Source organism: Centrocercus urophasianus, unplaced genomic scaffold (genome assembly GCF_019232065.1).
Source record: "Centrocercus urophasianus isolate 14NV4802_14NV808 unplaced genomic scaffold, USGS_Curo_1.0 seq_12, whole genome shotgun sequence".
In the NCBI taxonomy this organism is placed as follows: Eukaryota; Metazoa; Chordata; class Aves; order Galliformes; family Phasianidae; genus Centrocercus; species Centrocercus urophasianus.
The window spans coordinates 60671133-60687691 of NW_024884364.1; the positions used below are offsets into that span (position 1 = coordinate 60671133).

General features: G+C 40.9%; 1 protein-coding gene across 3 annotated transcripts in view; it reads left to right on the top strand.

Annotated features, from left to right (window-relative positions):
• RASA3 (RAS p21 protein activator 3) overlaps positions 1-13603 on the top strand; it is a 176286-nt gene extending 162683 nt beyond the window's left edge. For all 3 annotated transcript variants that reach the window (XM_042810753.1, XM_042810752.1, XM_042810754.1), the window contains exons 19-24: positions 3340-3446; positions 4405-4487; positions 8259-8470; positions 9241-9344; positions 11135-11318; positions 11727-13603. In XM_042810753.1, the coding sequence (XP_042666687.1) occupies positions 3340-3446; positions 4405-4487; positions 8259-8470; positions 9241-9344; positions 11135-11318; positions 11727-11802 (766 nt within the window). In that variant the 3' untranslated portion in view covers positions 11803-13603. The remainder of the gene's footprint in view (positions 1-3339; positions 3447-4404; positions 4488-8258; positions 8471-9240; positions 9345-11134; positions 11319-11726) is intronic.
• Positions 13604-16559: the final 2956 nt, after the last annotated feature.

The following is a 16559-nucleotide window of genomic DNA, read 5'->3' on the forward strand; positions in this document are numbered from 1 at the left end:
GCATTTGGAACAGGTTCCTGTAATAGTATCTTTCTGTTTCATGGAACCATGTTATGTGTACCATATTAGTTTTAGAGACTAATTATTGGCAATTTTTTTGTGTTTGAAAAACGAGTTTTGAAGGTCATCTGTGTGCACTGTGAGAACAGCTTCTTTGGACTAAGAGGAAGAAAGTAAAAATCCAAATTCTTCCTGTCAGACCTTAGTAAGCTGAGCTGCTGCTGCTGAAAGTAAGCTGTCATGGTAGTTCCACATCATGCAAAAGTTAGGTTTTCAGTGAAAGCGTGACCCCTTCCAGTTAGCCTCTGCAGTTCACTTCTCTGATGAGGGTCTGTCCCTAGAAGCAAGTTTCTCTGTTTTAATTCTGTACATTTATCATTCTTTTGTTTTTGAAAGTAAATGTATAGTTTGTAACATTTTCCCTCTAACTCTAAAACATTATTTTTTTCTGCCTCTGTCTTTCTTTTGCTCCTGTCTGATTTTTTTCTGTCTTTTCTTGCTCGGCCTGTGGCTGCTGTTGTAAGGACTCTTAAACTAACAGTAAAGAAAGTTGATGGTAATAGTTCATGCAGGTAAGATGGTAGGGGCAGTTGGTGCTTTGCTGTAGCTACTGGCTGACAGCATGTCCTTCCTTCACAGCAGTAGTCTTGTCTGACTTAACTTTGGGAAGGAAGTAGTCTGTTTAACAATCCTGAAACGCCTGTGTAAAAGTAGCAGAGATCATTCTGTTATTTATTTCTTAACGCTGATCAAATCCTTTTTTTTCCTTTCTTCCTTAAAACAAAAACCTGAAAGTAGAGATTATGGACTTCTATCTATAGGCAGAGGCTCCAAGAAGCACTGAGATTTGCTTAATATTCATTGTATATATCCCAATGAACTCACTGGAAGTAGTTAAGAGGTTGCACTTCAAGGCACTTCTTGAGCAGCATTCATGTAAATTGTTCTCAAGGTTATAGAGTGGGCTTCAGCTCTCTGTTTTTCCCAGTGTTTTGCATTATTGCCATACTGTGTCGTGGAAGATGGGTGGGAATTTTTTTCCAGATTGATTGGCTGGTTAGTGGGGTTTCTGCTTGTCTTTGCAATGTTTTTATTTCATTTCATTTCCTTTTCTTTTCTTTTCTTTTTTTTTTTTTTTTTTTCCTTTTTAAAAAATCTATCCTTCTATTAAGAATATCTAAATGGAAAGCTATAGCGTATGTACTCTTGTACTTGAATGCACAGTACCAAAAATTTTAGTCACTGGCACTTGGTTTGCTGGCATGGATCATGCCATCACTGCTTGATAGCTGTCTGCCTGGCTCTTCCTAGAAGGAGGAAAACGAAAAGGAGAATTAGTCTTACCTTTCTTGTGGGTAAAAGTTGCATGCTGACGCTTCGAAGTAAAGCTAAGGCAGATCCAAACTCGGGTCTACCATAACCACAAGAAGAAAAGGTTTCTCCAGCCACATAGCACTGGAATGGATTTTATCTTAGACTGTTTTGTTTTTTTCCTTTGTGCTGCTGAATATTTGCTCAGACTTCTCACACATCCTGCAAATATTGGAAACAAATCCTATTAAGTTGACCTTGAAACTTAAGTAGTTTTGAACACTGCTCACCTATCCGTGAGAAATAAAAGCACGTTCTTCCCTCAGCTATGTCAGCAAAGAAGAATTAAATTAGAAATGTGCTCTTAGCTCTGCAGTATGGAATTTGCTTTTCTTAAACAGGGAGGCTCAGTAGGCATATACGGTTTTGAGTAACCTTTTAAGTGTTGGCATGAAAAGAAAGAGAAACTGACCTGAAGAGCATATTGTCCAGCCCAAGGATATTTGCTCTTCCTTTGAAATTTGCCTTAACCTTGAAATACGAAGTCTGCCACCAATCCAGTCAGTCTGGTGATGACTTCAATCACATGGTTGAGTTAAATCTTTCTTAAGGAATCCTAGTACTGAGACAGTAACTGACCATTTAAAAAATGGAACTGAGTGTGACTAAGAATGATTAATGAAGAATATATGTATCTTTTGCTGTGTACAGTGTTGTCAGCTTTTGCCCATACAGCTTTGAATGAGCAGAGGGCACCAGCCCAGCTGGTCACAAAACAGTTAAAGTCTGAAGGAGCTTGGGCTTCTGTTGGATCTTTAAAGAGCCCTACAGTTCAGTTGGATGCAATGTAATTGTTTCTGACTGAAGATACCAGAAGCAAGAAATAGGATTGCCTGGTCTAAGCATTTTATCTCAGCTATTGAAAATCTTCAGCCAAATCACTCCCTATTCTCTCTGTATGCTCTTTCTGCTCTATAGTGCCTTCTTACGTGATAAGAAGAGGTGCTCTGTACTGAATAGTTTTTAATGGCTCTACTGTGCAATTATTTATTTTGCACAATAGTTAATGTAATGTAATGTGTAAAGTAGCTGTTAACAGCTCCCTACTGCACACGCATCTTACACCAGAAATGAGGCTGAGCAATATGAAGTTACCAGGCTTTTCAAAGTCACCTTGAAGCTTTTGGATTGATTTAGTGGTTAGGAATTTGGTGGATGCATCACAGTTCCTTGCAAGCTAATTCAAGTTTGAAATTAATTAAAACTGACGACTCAATAAATGAACGCCCTTCATCTGAAAAAGAAAAAAAAGAAGAAGAAAAAAAAAAGGAGGGAGTTCTAGCTTTCAATCATCAAATTGCTTTGTATGTGACTGAATATCCATTTCTAACTGCAGCATCAATATGCAATTGCAAATGGCATTGTGGAACGTGGTGATTTTTTCTAGAGCATGAGAGTGACTAAAGCATGTAAGCACAGACCCTGTGCTCCAGAAGCTTTATACCTGCTTTTTAGTTGTTAAATTTACTTAAAAAAATTTGAGCTTAAAAATTAAAAAAAAAAAAAAAAAAAAAAAAAAGAAAAAAAGAAAGAAGACTTACAGAGTCTTGTGTTGTCACGCTTAACAGGTCCTTTTTCTGCTGCATTAGGAAATCTTTTAGCTGCATTTGTAACTGCAGAAAGAGCACATGCTGCAGTTCAGCTAATCAACTAGAGTCCCTGTGTACACTACAAATCAATCTATGTGTCTTGCCCCATACTGAGATCTGGAAAAAGGACAAGTTTAACTAACAGATGCACTAAACCTATCCAAATGTGACTTTCCTTTTCTTGTCAAGAGAAGGCCTCAATAATGAGAAAACACTGTGTCCCTTCCTAAAGCTTTGCAAGTGCCATTGTGTGTGTGTATATATATGTATATATGTGTATACCTATATACATAAATACATATTTTATATGTATGCATATATATGTGTGTAAGTGTAAGATCTGGTATATTGTTGTAACAGCTGTTGTCCTGTTTACTAGGTTCATGATCAAGAGAGCACAGGGGAGAAAACGATTTGGTATGAAGAACTTCAAGAAGAGATGGTTCCGCCTGACAAATCATGAGTTTACATATCAGAAAAGCAAAGGTAACAGAGGTTTGCTAGTCTCTTTTCAGAATACATTGAAGCAAAGATTAAACCTACTATAAGAACTCAGGACTGAGATCTAAGTCTGTAACTATAGAAGGCACAGTACAGAGAAGTCTTGTCAGCCTGTATGTTCTTGCCCTTTCTTTGATAATCCTGTACTGACAGCTAGAGAAAGTTCTTCAATAACATAGGACTATATAAATAAGCAGAAATTTTCATAGTATTTGTTTAATATTAGATACTAAGCATCATCTCTAGGTTTCAGTTACCTAGTAAATAGTCTGAAAACAAAATAGTCAAGGAAACAAAACTCAGGAGCTCAAATTCCTTGCACTGTTGTGTGTTGTTTTTTACTGGATGTTGTCAAATGCATTTCTCATGATTTTTATAAATTCTGTCGAATTGACATAACTGACTGTAGTCTGCTTGGGGTTTGACTGCAAGCTTTGAGCCTGCAAACATTTGTTCCCTTAATGCTGCCTAATGTCAAGAATTTTGCTTTTGATAGTTTAATTCCAGTAGTTCAGTAGTACACAACAAATATCACTCCCATCTATCAAATAAATAAATGTGGAGTGAGAAAGATGAAAAAAGATGTCCAGATAATGACAGTTGTCATTTCACACTCAACTTTGAGATCTTATGTCACCACCATAAACCTGGTTCAGCTGAGAGGACAGTAATGATTTCTTTCACCTCCTCAGGAAATATAGTGTGTCTTGCTGCAGTAGTCAATTTCTCAGAGATTTGCTAGCATAACATAATGCTGCTGAAAGCAGAAATGAAATTAAGGTAATGCTTCAAGACTGTCCTGGTAAATCCCTGCTGAGTGAAAGGTTTTTTTCTATGCAGTCAAAATGATCTTCATAGGAACTGAATCAGCCGTCAGAATAAGGGCATAGGGTGAAGTTGAGTTTTGAATAAGTTGCTGAGCCTCTGTGTATGTACTCTGCAGGTGACCACCCTCTGTGTAGCATTCCTATTGAAAACATTCTGGCAGTGGAAAGACTGGAGGAGGAATCCTTTAAAATGAAAAATGTAAGTAGGTCATCTTTGTTAACTTCCTTGTTAGGTTGGTCTGGATCCACCAGACTAATCACCTTTTTCCCTTTTGTAACTCGGATTGGGTTTCTATTGAAAGATGTACAACCACAGCTGCTTACTCTATATATAGTAGCAGGAGTTTCCAAAAGTACAGCCCATTCAGATTCTTACCAGCACAGTCAGCAGTCCTTGGGTTTCGTGATCCACAGCACACTCAGTACTGATCACTGCTGATCAGCTGTCTGGGCTCCATAGTGTTGGACACAGGTATGGTAATCACGTCTCTGCCCTTTCTGTTGGAGCTCTCTGTTGTGAAGGAACTGACTGCTTCTGTTTGTGGAGGATCACAGACACACAGCTGAGATAAAACTTTCTGGGTATTGAGAGGAGCTGAGCTGTAATTCCGATTAACTCTTCAGTCAAGGCAGTCTTTAGCTTACGCTGTTTGCTGGGCTGAAATGCATTCAGAATATCTCTTTTTTAAAAAGATTTATTATAGGAAAAAATATCCTTTTATTGTTAACGATAGAAGATATTACTGTGAGCATGAACAGAAACCATGAATTGCTTTGGATTCTGAAATACCTTATGAAAATAAAGGTAACTACATCTGTTCAAGAAAGTAAGATTCAGAGTGTTTCCAAGAGCAGTAGAAAACACCATTATCACCTTCCCGTAGTGACGTTTGTATTCCCATGCTGCGGAATACTGCAGTGAGAGCAGAATCCTCAAAAATCCACATCAGGTGTATTTAAACACATAGTCCGTCATGGGTGCTAACTGTGATTAAAGATGCATATTTTCTGTAAGTATTCTGTATGTATTTGTGCTCTAAGTTATGCCAAATTCATTTCCATCACTCCTGATAAAGCAACATGTCTGGCAGTAAAGCCAGTAAGTCTGTATTGCCTTTCAAGTAGTCTTCATTTTCCTTACGCACACTGCAGGGCGTAGAGTGTGGACCTAAGTATTCAGATTTTCTGTGTGGTGTGAGAATCAGCTGGTGTTTTTGACAGTTTAAAGGTCTTGGCAACCACTTGAAATTCTTGACTTAGTTGTTGGCTTCTCGGTAACATTTGCCATATGCTAGTTCACTTAGGTTGGTATCCCCTTACATAAAGCCATACCCCTTAAATTTTTTCATTTGTTCAAATGCAGAAGGATCCATTTACCCTGCAGGACAATGAAATTCTCTTTCCTGTCGTCATGTGTCGATAGAAGTTGAGCGACACACTCGTCTTTCCTTCCATCATCTTCTTCCCTTTTGTCCCCATTATCCAAACCTTGATTGCCAGTTATGGTCTGAAAAGTTTTATTTATAAGACTCTCTTCTCCAATATTTTGACAATGCTGGACTGACTTTAGCAACTCCTCTATTTCTGATATGTTAGTCTTTGTGACTTTCTGGTTATTGTCTGGAGTCTGTAAAGATACTAAATACAGGGAAATTACTGTTGTCTCTTCTGTTTCATGCTGGAAGTCACACTGTAGTTACAAAAAAGCTGTTCATGCACAAATTAGCAAATATATTTGCAAGACATTTTGGAAGATATCAAGAGAAGAAAAGTTTGTGCCTGGTATGATCCTGCAACATTCTCCCCAAGGGCAGACGGTGCCTGATCTGTTGGTCTTCTGTGATGCAGTGACAGCATCAGTGGACAAAGGAACTGATGTTGTCTACTTGGAATTATGCAAGGCCTTTGACATGCTCCCACACCACATCCTTACATCTAAATTGAAGATATATAGATCTGAAGATTGGACTGTTTAGTAGATAAAGAATTGGTTGGATGATCTTAGCCAGAGGGTTGTTGTCAGTGGTTCTGTGTCCAGGTGGAGGCTGGTCATAAGTGGTGTGGGGTCTGTCTTGAATCCAGTGCTCTTCACCATGTTTATCAGAGACATAGTGGGATTGAGTGTACCCTCAGCAGGTTTACTGATGACATCAAGCTGATTGGTATAGTTGACACAATAAAAGGGAGTGATACTGTCCAGAGGGAACTGGACACACTCGAAAAGTGGGATCACAACAGTCAAATGAGATTTAACAAGACCAGAGTATATGGTGTTGTCCTTGGGTCAAGGAAATCCTGGATATGAGTACAAAGAGGAACTCATTGTGAGCAGCCCTGCAGAGAAGAAGTGGGGGATCCTGGTGGATGGAAAGCTGGGCATGAGCCAGCAGTGTGCTCGTGCAGCCCAGAAAGCCAACAGTATCCTGGGCTGCATGAACAGAGGGGTGGCCAACAGGGAGAGGGAGGTGATTGTCTTCCTCTACACTGCCCTTGTGAAGCCCCAGGTGAAGTACTTCATCCAAGACTGGTACCCCCAGTACAGGAAACGTGGAGCTGTTGGAGAGGGTTCAGAGGAGGAGCACAAGGGCCACTGAAAGAGGTTTCAATTAGATTTTAGAGGAACTATTTTACTTGGAGGGTGGGAAGGATCTGGAACAGGTTGCCCAGATAAGTTGTGAATGCCGTATCCTTGAAAGCATTCAGGGCCAGGTTGGATGGAATTCTGGGCAAACTGATCTAGCAGTTGGCAACCTTGCCCTTGGCAGAGTGTTGCAACTAGGTGATCTTTAAAGTCTCCTCCAACCTAAGTCATTCTTTTATTCTATGCCCTGCCAGGTACAGAATTCATACCAATATTTTGAATCTTTGTAACACACAAAGATGAATTTCTGTTTTCTTAGAAAAACGGAATATCCTGAGTAGGAAAGAGACCCACAAGGATCATGGACTGCACCTCCTGGCTCCACACAGGACCACCACAAATATATGTCTATATATATATATAGAGAGAGAGAGAGACAGAGACATATATTTGTGTATGTACACATAAATATTTTTTTGTGTTGCATCTTTGTTTCTTCAGAAGGACCAAAGAGAAATCAGCTGTTTGGAAAATAATATTCAACATGATCTGGACAGTGCAGTGTCTAGGCATTTGAATAATTGAATGGAAAAGTAGAGTAGGAAAAGGATAGTTTAGGAATACCTGATAAGGAAAACCCATTAAAGTGAAGTTTTTGCAGAAGATAGAGGAAATGATCAGTGTGTGAGGTTGGATCAGTGTAATCAAGCAATAAGTCTTGAAACCTGTGTCTTCAAGGGGAAGAAAATAGAGGCAATTTTGCCATCTTGGAGCAGAAGCTATTTTGGGCAGGCAAGGGAGCTCTTATTTAGATACTAAGTGCCCAAACTGTAATGCAGAATTAATGTGTGGTTATTTGAACCAGGCAATTAAAGAGAAACAGAGAAAACTGCAGCTACAGTTGGGTGCAGAACTGTGGAAGTTAGTAACAGCAAAAAATCATGTTGAAGTAAGTGTTAAAAAGACTAGAGATATGGCAGTTAGAGCAAAGCTGCCCCAAAGGCTGGATCTAGACTCTCATTATTTCTCTTAACGTTTCTGTTCAGCTCTGTGTTGGTTCCTTCTTCCAGCCATCCAAAACTTGGAGCTGCAGCATTACTAAAATTGCATCCCTGAGGCTGACAACAAATCTTGCTGAGGCCCAACAAGCAAGTTGATACTAGCTGCTTGTAAATCACCTCCTTCAGGAACAGTATCTTATTCCTTGTACCAGATGGAAAGTCTTGTTTCAAGGGCACATTTGTTTCTTTATTTTGCGTTGAAAGATATTTATTTGTACATTCTTGTAGTATGCCTAGTTTTTACTGTAATAAATTGATCAGTCTAAGTCTTCTAAACTCAGCGTGTCATTCTGGTAGTTTATTCTGTGGTTTACTTCTGTGTTTGCAGATGTTCCAGGTGATCCAGCCTGAAAGAAGAGTCTTGTATATTCAAGCAAACAACTGTGTGGAGGCCAAGGACTGGATTGATATACTCACCAAAGTTAGCCAATGCAACAAGAAGCGCCTCACAGTCTACCATCCCTCTGCCTATCTTAATGGCCACTGGCTTTGCTGTAAAGCTACTGCAGATAATACTCCTGGCTGCACACCTTGCACAGGGTAAGGATTGGTAACACGCATATCTGTATATTGCCAGGAAAAGGTGGATTGCTGCAGTGTGGCAGGAATGCAGGTACCAAGATGAGTCTGGTATGCAGGTGTTGCGGTGTTTTAAGAGGTCATCTTTGCTGACACACAGATGCTGTCAGTATCTGCATATTCTAATCAAACAGCTGAAATTTTTAGAGTTCAGAACCTTGATAGGAGTTGACTGTGGGATAAAATATTTTGATTCTGATCATCTGCAATTAGAAAATCAGCCAGAAATCTGTTCAGTGTTCTGTTTGTAAATTTCTGAAACAGATAAGCATCTCCTTCTGGGTTTAATTCTAAACCAGTCTTTTCTGAGCAGGTTACTCATGGTCTCTGTTAATGCAGAGATACTGTCTTGTTTCTAGGAAACTTATTTTCATCTAAACTGAGGAAAGCAGCAAGTCTGTAGTGGTAGTTTTTCTCAGAATATAAAACCCGGATAGCTGGGAAAATACAGTGCTTTGGCTCCTCCATCTGGTTATAACAGATGGATTCATCAAAATGTCTGGATTCTGAGTCTACTCCTTCAAGTCACAGTGAAAACATGCTGGATAAATCCAGGCATAGAGAAGTTTGAATCTGTCTTCCTTTTCTCTTGGGAAAATCTGGAGGTTTTGTGCTCTGTTACATACAGTTTGTCATCTTTCAGGAATACTGCTTTCATCCTTGTTGAGTTCTTCACACCATAACACACTGTTTAACATCTAACTCCTACTTCTCTTCCTGATGTCTTGCAGAGGCCTACCAGCTAATATACAACTGGATATAGATGGAGATAGAGAAACTGAGCGCATCTACTCTCTTTTCAACTTATATATGCCAAAATTGGAGAAAATGCAAGGTGAGGCTGAAACATCTTTGCAACTCTGACACACTTAGCAAGGCAAAAATATCTTTGAAAAATGGTGTGTGTTAGTTACACCAGCCTAGCAGATCAAATCCTCTTCAGCCATTATTTGTTTCCCCTTCTGCTATCTAGACGCAGTTGTATGAATTATTTTTGGTGCAATGTGCAGTCTCATAGTCTGTGCAGAGTTTTTTATATAATAATAAGTTATGTGAAATATGGTCTTAATGATCCTGAAATACCGTAGGCACAGAGCATAGTCTGGATGTTCTGAATTGACAAATCACTGTGTGGCCTAAGCCAGAAGTTTCCTGATCCTGAAAAGAAGCACCAGCAAAGTTGAGGTTTCAGTGCAGCATGGTTTTGTATTACCAGATATATATGTATTACCAGAATGCGCCATGTGCACATTCCCTGGTTCAGATCACCGGAACATGCTGGATCCAAACGGATTTCCTAGGCAGGCTCTTTCAGATTCGTCAACAAAAGCTCAGCGTTGGGTGTCTCTGGAACGACGAGAAGTGGTGTTTGGGCTGAGAAGCCCTTAAGAGCTGTGGGGAACAAAGATGTGACATGAAGGACAAAAGAAAGAAGAAACAGCAGAGGAAGTACTGGTAGACATGCCAAGGAAAGTATCCGGTATACACGGTGCCAGACTTAAAATCCCAGTTTAGCACAGGGAGTGGCAGGGAAGCCTTCACTGTGGCACTGATCTTATAATAGCACTTGATTTTATAATATAAGCTGGTGGTGTCAAACACACAGATTGGAAAGCACTTTAATCCAGTCCTGGATGCCATGCAATTGTGAACTTAAGATCCTCCACCACTTCCGAGCTGTCTGAACCAATGCCCAGCCTTCCCCTGTTCCGAATCCCCGCTGCCAGCGCCAGCATTGAGTTTCAGTGTCAGGGAAAAGGACGCAGGTTTGGCACAGGCAGCGCAGCAAGGGGAAGGTAACTGGACAGCTGAGACTGAAAGAGCAGCAGAGCTGGAAAGCTGAGGAAAAAGAGTGAAACGCTCTCTCCTTTCTGATGTGCTCCCCTTTGATGATGAAGTAGATCACATGATAGATGTGATGCACATGTCCATGTAAGCAGTGTCTTGATGTAGCCAGGAAGGCTTCCTGCATAGGATAGAATGTGATATTACATATGACTTATGCTTAGTGTATTTCCTTGAAAAGGCAGCAGTCATGACACACTCTGCTTGTGCTTGTTGTATGTATCTTTTGCAGAGCAATGTTGTAAAACATCTTCCATGACTAGTGCAACCTGTAAGTGTTTAGAATTCAGTCTGTTGTGAAGCTCTGTACTTAATGCTGTGTATGACAGTAACCCGTCCTTCTGACAAATAAACATTTGATTTCACAAAGCCTAATCCTGCAGCAAGCAGATAGTTCCCAAGTTCTGTCAGAGTTCCCAAAATGTCTGTGTAGTAGTGCTAGTGATAATGTAGGTGGAAGCATTGCCTGTACAGCATGGGACAGAGTTGTGCAAAGCCAGGAGCAGCTGCCAAGCTTGCTGCCCTTTCTTTATAAGACTAAGAGGAGGGAGTGGGCATAAGCCAGCTGCTGTGCCTTCAAACAGCCCAGCAAAGGGCAGGGAATTGCTCCTTCTGCTGTTGACGTTGGCCACAGTTCTGTGGTAGTTATAATGATAAAAAGCAAGGACAACTGCTGGCCTGTATGAATCCTAAACCGAGTACTTTTAGTCTGCTTGTCCCACTTTTTCTTTTCTCCTACCTATCTGATACCTATTTGTGTACTTTTATTTTTTTCTGTAGAGGCCTGCGGCAGCAAATCTGTGTATGATGGACCTGAGGAGGAGGAATATTCTACATTCATCATTGATGACCCTAAAGAGACGTATAAAACACTAAAGCTGATTATTGAAGGTGTTGGAACTTTAGAGCAAGAGCATGCTCAGTATAAGAGGGATAAGTTTAAGAAGACAAAATATGGAAGCCAGTAAGTATGAGTTGTCCCAACAGGCCAACATTTCTGGAAATGGTATTTCCCTTCCTTGTGTTCTGGCCTTTACCACATTCATATTGCTATCACAGCATGTCAAATATTTAAAGCACTCGGAATTTCTAAATGTTTGGTTTTAATTCATGAAAATAATTCATAAAAATGAAATGTGCCTGATTAATTTTTAGCCTGTGCACATGAAGTGAGCAATAAAGACAGTAAACACCAGGATCAATTCAGCAGTCCATCAGTTCCTCCACTTCTAAGGAAGATGCAATATATAATTACAATTTTAATTTTGAAAATCAAACTTAGGCAAAACATTGTGTATGTTCACTTTCTGTTCTGACATTGCGATGTCCTGGCAGAAAATTCTACATGTAATACTTCTTTTTTTAATTCTAGAGAACATCCTATTGGTGACAAGAGCTTCCAGACGTACATTAGGCAGCAGTCAGAGATCTCAGCACATTCCATATGAAGTGTGAAGGATGTCACAGACAGTGCTGAAGAGTCGATCGGTGACGCTAAACAGCGAAGTAAAGGGAAGCCACACATGTAGCAAAATGTATGGATAAGTGTCAAGCTTACAAACTTTGAGACTTGCTAAACGTATCGTCTTTTCAAGAAACTGTTCTAATAGTTGCTATGCACTTTATTCATCTGGTTATTGACAGATGATAAAACTCTGCCTTCTAGGCAGTTGTTGTCTTGTGTATTTTTAAATTTGCTTTGGTTTCTTGGAATCTAGTGATCAGTTCAATGATCAAGGTGTGTGGACTTCATCTTGACGACTCCCATGCAGTTCCTTACGTTTCAGAAACCAGGCGTGCTGCCAGTGTGCAGCATTTTCTAGAGTTGTTGTTTGTAACTGTTTTTGTTCCTGATTAATGTATATTATGCCACACCCCTGCGTGCTCTCTTAGGAAAAGCTTAGTAACACTTTGCTTTTAATGCCTGCATTTAGTTAAGCAGCAGAGAAAAAAGCTCTTAGAGTAATAATCTCTTTTGTTGTAGTGTGTATTATGAGTAGGCCGAGGTGCAGGCCTTTTGTTTTTACAGCAGCATAATTTTTTGCTAAACGTGCACAGTTTTTAATAGAAATTCAGATCTGAATGGTACTTTTGATATTTTTGAGATACAAAGTCATTTCTCCGGACACATTCAGCAGACTTTGGTTTTGAAGATGAAATCTCAGTGGTGTAACGAAACTGACTCTCACAGATGTGAGTAAGAAAGAAATGAACTGAGGTCAAAGCTACGTGTCCCTTTTTTATACAGACTGGTGATTATAATGTTTGAAAGTCTGCCAGCTGAAAGGCAAAGTAAGCTGGTTTTCATGACCTTGTAGCACCGCAGCAAGGAGGATGAATAGAACACGTCTGGCAGATGAGACACGCTGAGTCCCAGGCACAAAAGCCGTCGAGATGACTTTTATGTGAGAGGATGTTTAAGCACTGGAGTCTGCGCTGTCCTTATACTGCTTGCTTTTCTGGAAAATAGATTTCTACTTTTCCAAAAACGTTTTTAAATACTTTTTTTTTTTTTTTTAAAGAGACCTGCTAAAGGGTGTTTAGTATATTAACACATATATGGTAACTTGTTAATGTTCTGAGTGTAGTAAAAAATGGAATGAGCTGCGTATCTCACTAATACCAACAAAAGTCATTAAGGAGGGGAATAAAGATCTGCTAAATATTAGATATATATTTATGTATGCTATTTAGTTGTACTCGGTAACTTTCCTCTGTATAAGGGTCTGATTTACAGAACATCTAGCTTTGATGGCACAGAAGCCTGCATGATGGACTTTATGCTTCTGTGGGGTAGAAGCTAGTTTTGGTGTTCAGCTGAATTGGAACAGAAAACATTGAACTATCAGTTTAATGTGAAGGTGTCTGTATCTTTGCTTAAAGTGCTACAGAGTAACTCTCAACTGTGTCCTCCTTGCATCCCGTATGAGTTAAGATGGCTGAATTACTTTGAATGCCTCTGTTTCTTAGTGATGCTCTTAGGAATGAGGTTTTCTTCTTGTTTGACTATATAGTAGACCACCTCCTAGTAGACAGTAGATGATCTTTTATTCATTCATCTTCACCCAGCAGACTGGGGAAAGGGAAATAATGACGCGTTGCAGAGATGCATTTTGGACTCCAAGCTTTTAGCTGCCATGAACTGCAATTTTTAACATGTATTTGTAACTTAATATTGTTTATAAAATACTAATGACCTGTTATGTGTGTTCTACTTGCCAATTAAAAGAAATGTTTTATTTCTGAAAACTGAGTCTGTTTAGATTCACCGTGGTCACCAGGTGTGACTATTGGCAGAGCATCAGCTGATCAAGTTGGCCTGTGGATGGAGATCCTTGTGAGTGCCAACCAGAACCAGTCTGTGCTGGGGCTGCTGTGTCTCAGACTCACTCTTTTTTCTATATCCGCTCCTTTCCTTGGGTCAGCACAGCCCTTGTGGGATTCTGTATTGAGCCAAACTGAGCACCTGAGCCAGCCATAATCTAATGCAGCAAAGAAAGCAGCTACTGCTCAACTTCAGATCAACTTGGTTCTTTGTGTTACTATGTAGTTGCTGTTGCTGTCAAGGGACACTGAAAGGACAGGAGTGAAGAGTGGGAGTGCAGCACCCTGCATTTAGATTAGCCCACCACCTGTCTGAACAGGACTTGTTCTGTAACAAAACATGGGCACACCTTGGTTTTTGCAAGTCATCCTGTTCTGTGGTCATTTTCTTCAGTATCTATGGAGGGTTTATAGAGTTTATTAGTCCTCTCTGGAGACTAATGAATGAATGAAGCTTTGGCTCTGAGATGTTCTGGGACAAGCTGCACTCATTGTTCTGGTGGGGATATTTGCAGGAAGGCTTGTCGGCAGCACTGCTGGGAGAGAAAGCTGTGTGAACTGACTCATTCAGGAGCGTGTGTTAATGTAGCTCCTGTTCAAGGTAACCCCTGCTGCTGTATAGGATATCTCCAGCTGTCACTGCAACAGAGATGTGCATTTGATGAGAAATGTCTGGAGAAGTGCTTCTGCAGATGCACTCTAGCTGAATGACAGGAGTGGTTTAAAAGGTAGGCAGCTGGGAAAGAAAAGCAAAATGATCGTGGACAACACACCACCAGTTATCATCTTGAAGATGAACACAATATGCACGTGTGTGTTTCTGCTGAGGAATTGTGTACCTTTCTGTATAAGCAAGGTTTAAAGTGGTAGTAAACTGACGCAGGATTTGTAGGAAATAAGATGCCATGGGTGTGGCATGCAATTAAGAAAAAGGGCAGCCAGGGCCTCTCTGACCCTCACTGAGGCTCTCAGAAGTCAGCACCAGTGACTGCTGCCTAATAAATGAAAAATCAGTGGGAAATTCTGTCTGTACGAGACACTGATTTGTGGCCGAAGAGGATTGGCTGTATGATGAGGCTATCAGAGACCCCTTTTAAGATGTGATTCTTAGCTCCATCCCTTCTCTGCAATACTTCACACTGTTTCGAGGTCATTTCAACTTCTAATCCTGTAAGCATGCTTAGAATAATGGGCTGTGTAAGACGACTGCAGTGGGAGATGTAGGGCTATGTGCCACCAGAGGCTGGGATGCCATGCAACGCTTGGAGATAAAGAACAGCATCTTTCCAAGAGCCACCACCTTGTATTCGTTTCTGCTGAAGAAAGAGATTAGCAAGCTGTCTGGCAAAGGTTTGCTTCAGACTCTGAGCTAATGTCACAGTAAATGAGTTATTTCAAAGCTCTAGTGGGCATTGAGGGAAAAATAGGGTTTTAAGACAGAAGCACAGTATTCCCACGTGCAAGATTCTGAATCTGGGCTGTGTAAGAAAAGACTGGAAGAAGCCATTATAGAGCAAAGAATTGTTTCAGGTTCCTAAAATAACACAAGATAAAACAGGATTCTTGGAGACTCATTGTGAGCCTAGAGACCAACCCTCCTGACTGAACAATGAGAACGGGAGCTATTCACTTTAACACAGAAGCTGCAAAAAAAAGGCCACTTTTTGAAATGCCTCATGTTTTGCTTTCTTCAGCAAGGTTTTCTGTTTTACAGCTCAGCTGCAAGTCCTGCTTCTCATCCTGTCCAGAAGCCATGTGTCAGGCATTGCATTAAAAGGAGGAAGGTGTGGAAGTCTGCATGGGGATAGATGAAGATCCCACAGGAAACAAAGTCTGTGTTCCCAGTCAACTCCAGAACAACCATTTTGGGTTGTATCTCACCCTCCTTGGATAGGAAGCAGCCAGCCCCCTCTGAAGGGTGACTTGCAATTTTAGGCAACATCCTGAGGATGAAATTAATCAAACTAAAAGTTTTCAATTCCCTTCCACTGCAGTGAGGAACCTAATGTGATTGATTTGAGTTGATGGTAAAGACATCTAAAGCCGGTGAGGCAAAATCCACCCAAGGGTGATAGGAGAGAAGCCCCGCTGCCGCGATGGGCACTGTTACTCTTTTCTCACTCATTTTGCAGCCGTGACCCCCTTGCAAGCCCCTGTTCTCACGTCGCTCTTTCCCTGCTGCCCGTGGTGTCACAGGGAAGACTCAGACCGCTAGGTGGGAGTGCTCTCACGCAGGAGCCGTCCCACAGCATTGCTCAACACTGCACTCTTTTGCTACGAATCCAACCTGGAGAATGCCGTGAGTGCTCTTCTGTCAGCATTCGTTCACGCTGGGTCTGCGCATTCCAGCTCACGTGGCACAACAGCGTGGACCTGAACGGGGTGTGAGCACTCACTGCCTTCCCCTTTCTGCTCTGCTCCCTCATGCTGGCTTTTAATTCTTGCGCTGCTGGGTTGGGCACGAAGCTGGAGCTGCTCCAACAGCACCTGGTGTGCCATGAAGCAGGCCAGGTCAAGGCATCCCCCCAACAGCTCCTGAGCAGACAGATTCATGTGTCCAATGTGTTTTTAACTGATACCTGCAATGTAAAAGGATGTTTCTTCTTGGCAGAGGGCTAAATCCTTCCCTTTCTTAGTGAAGAGGGACAAGAGATTCCCTTGCTGCAGCTCATGGCCTGGGGTTGTCAGTCATGCATTTATTTCCAGGGCAGCCGGGAGGAAAACTGAAGGCCACACAGCCTTAAAGCATTGGGAGCACAGCAACCATCACACTTGTGATAGAGCTGACCCACGGGACTTATCTTCTGAAAACAGGGCTGGGAAAAGATTTAAAGAAGAAACATGTCAAGGGTAGTAGCATTCTTTAATTAAAAAGGATGTT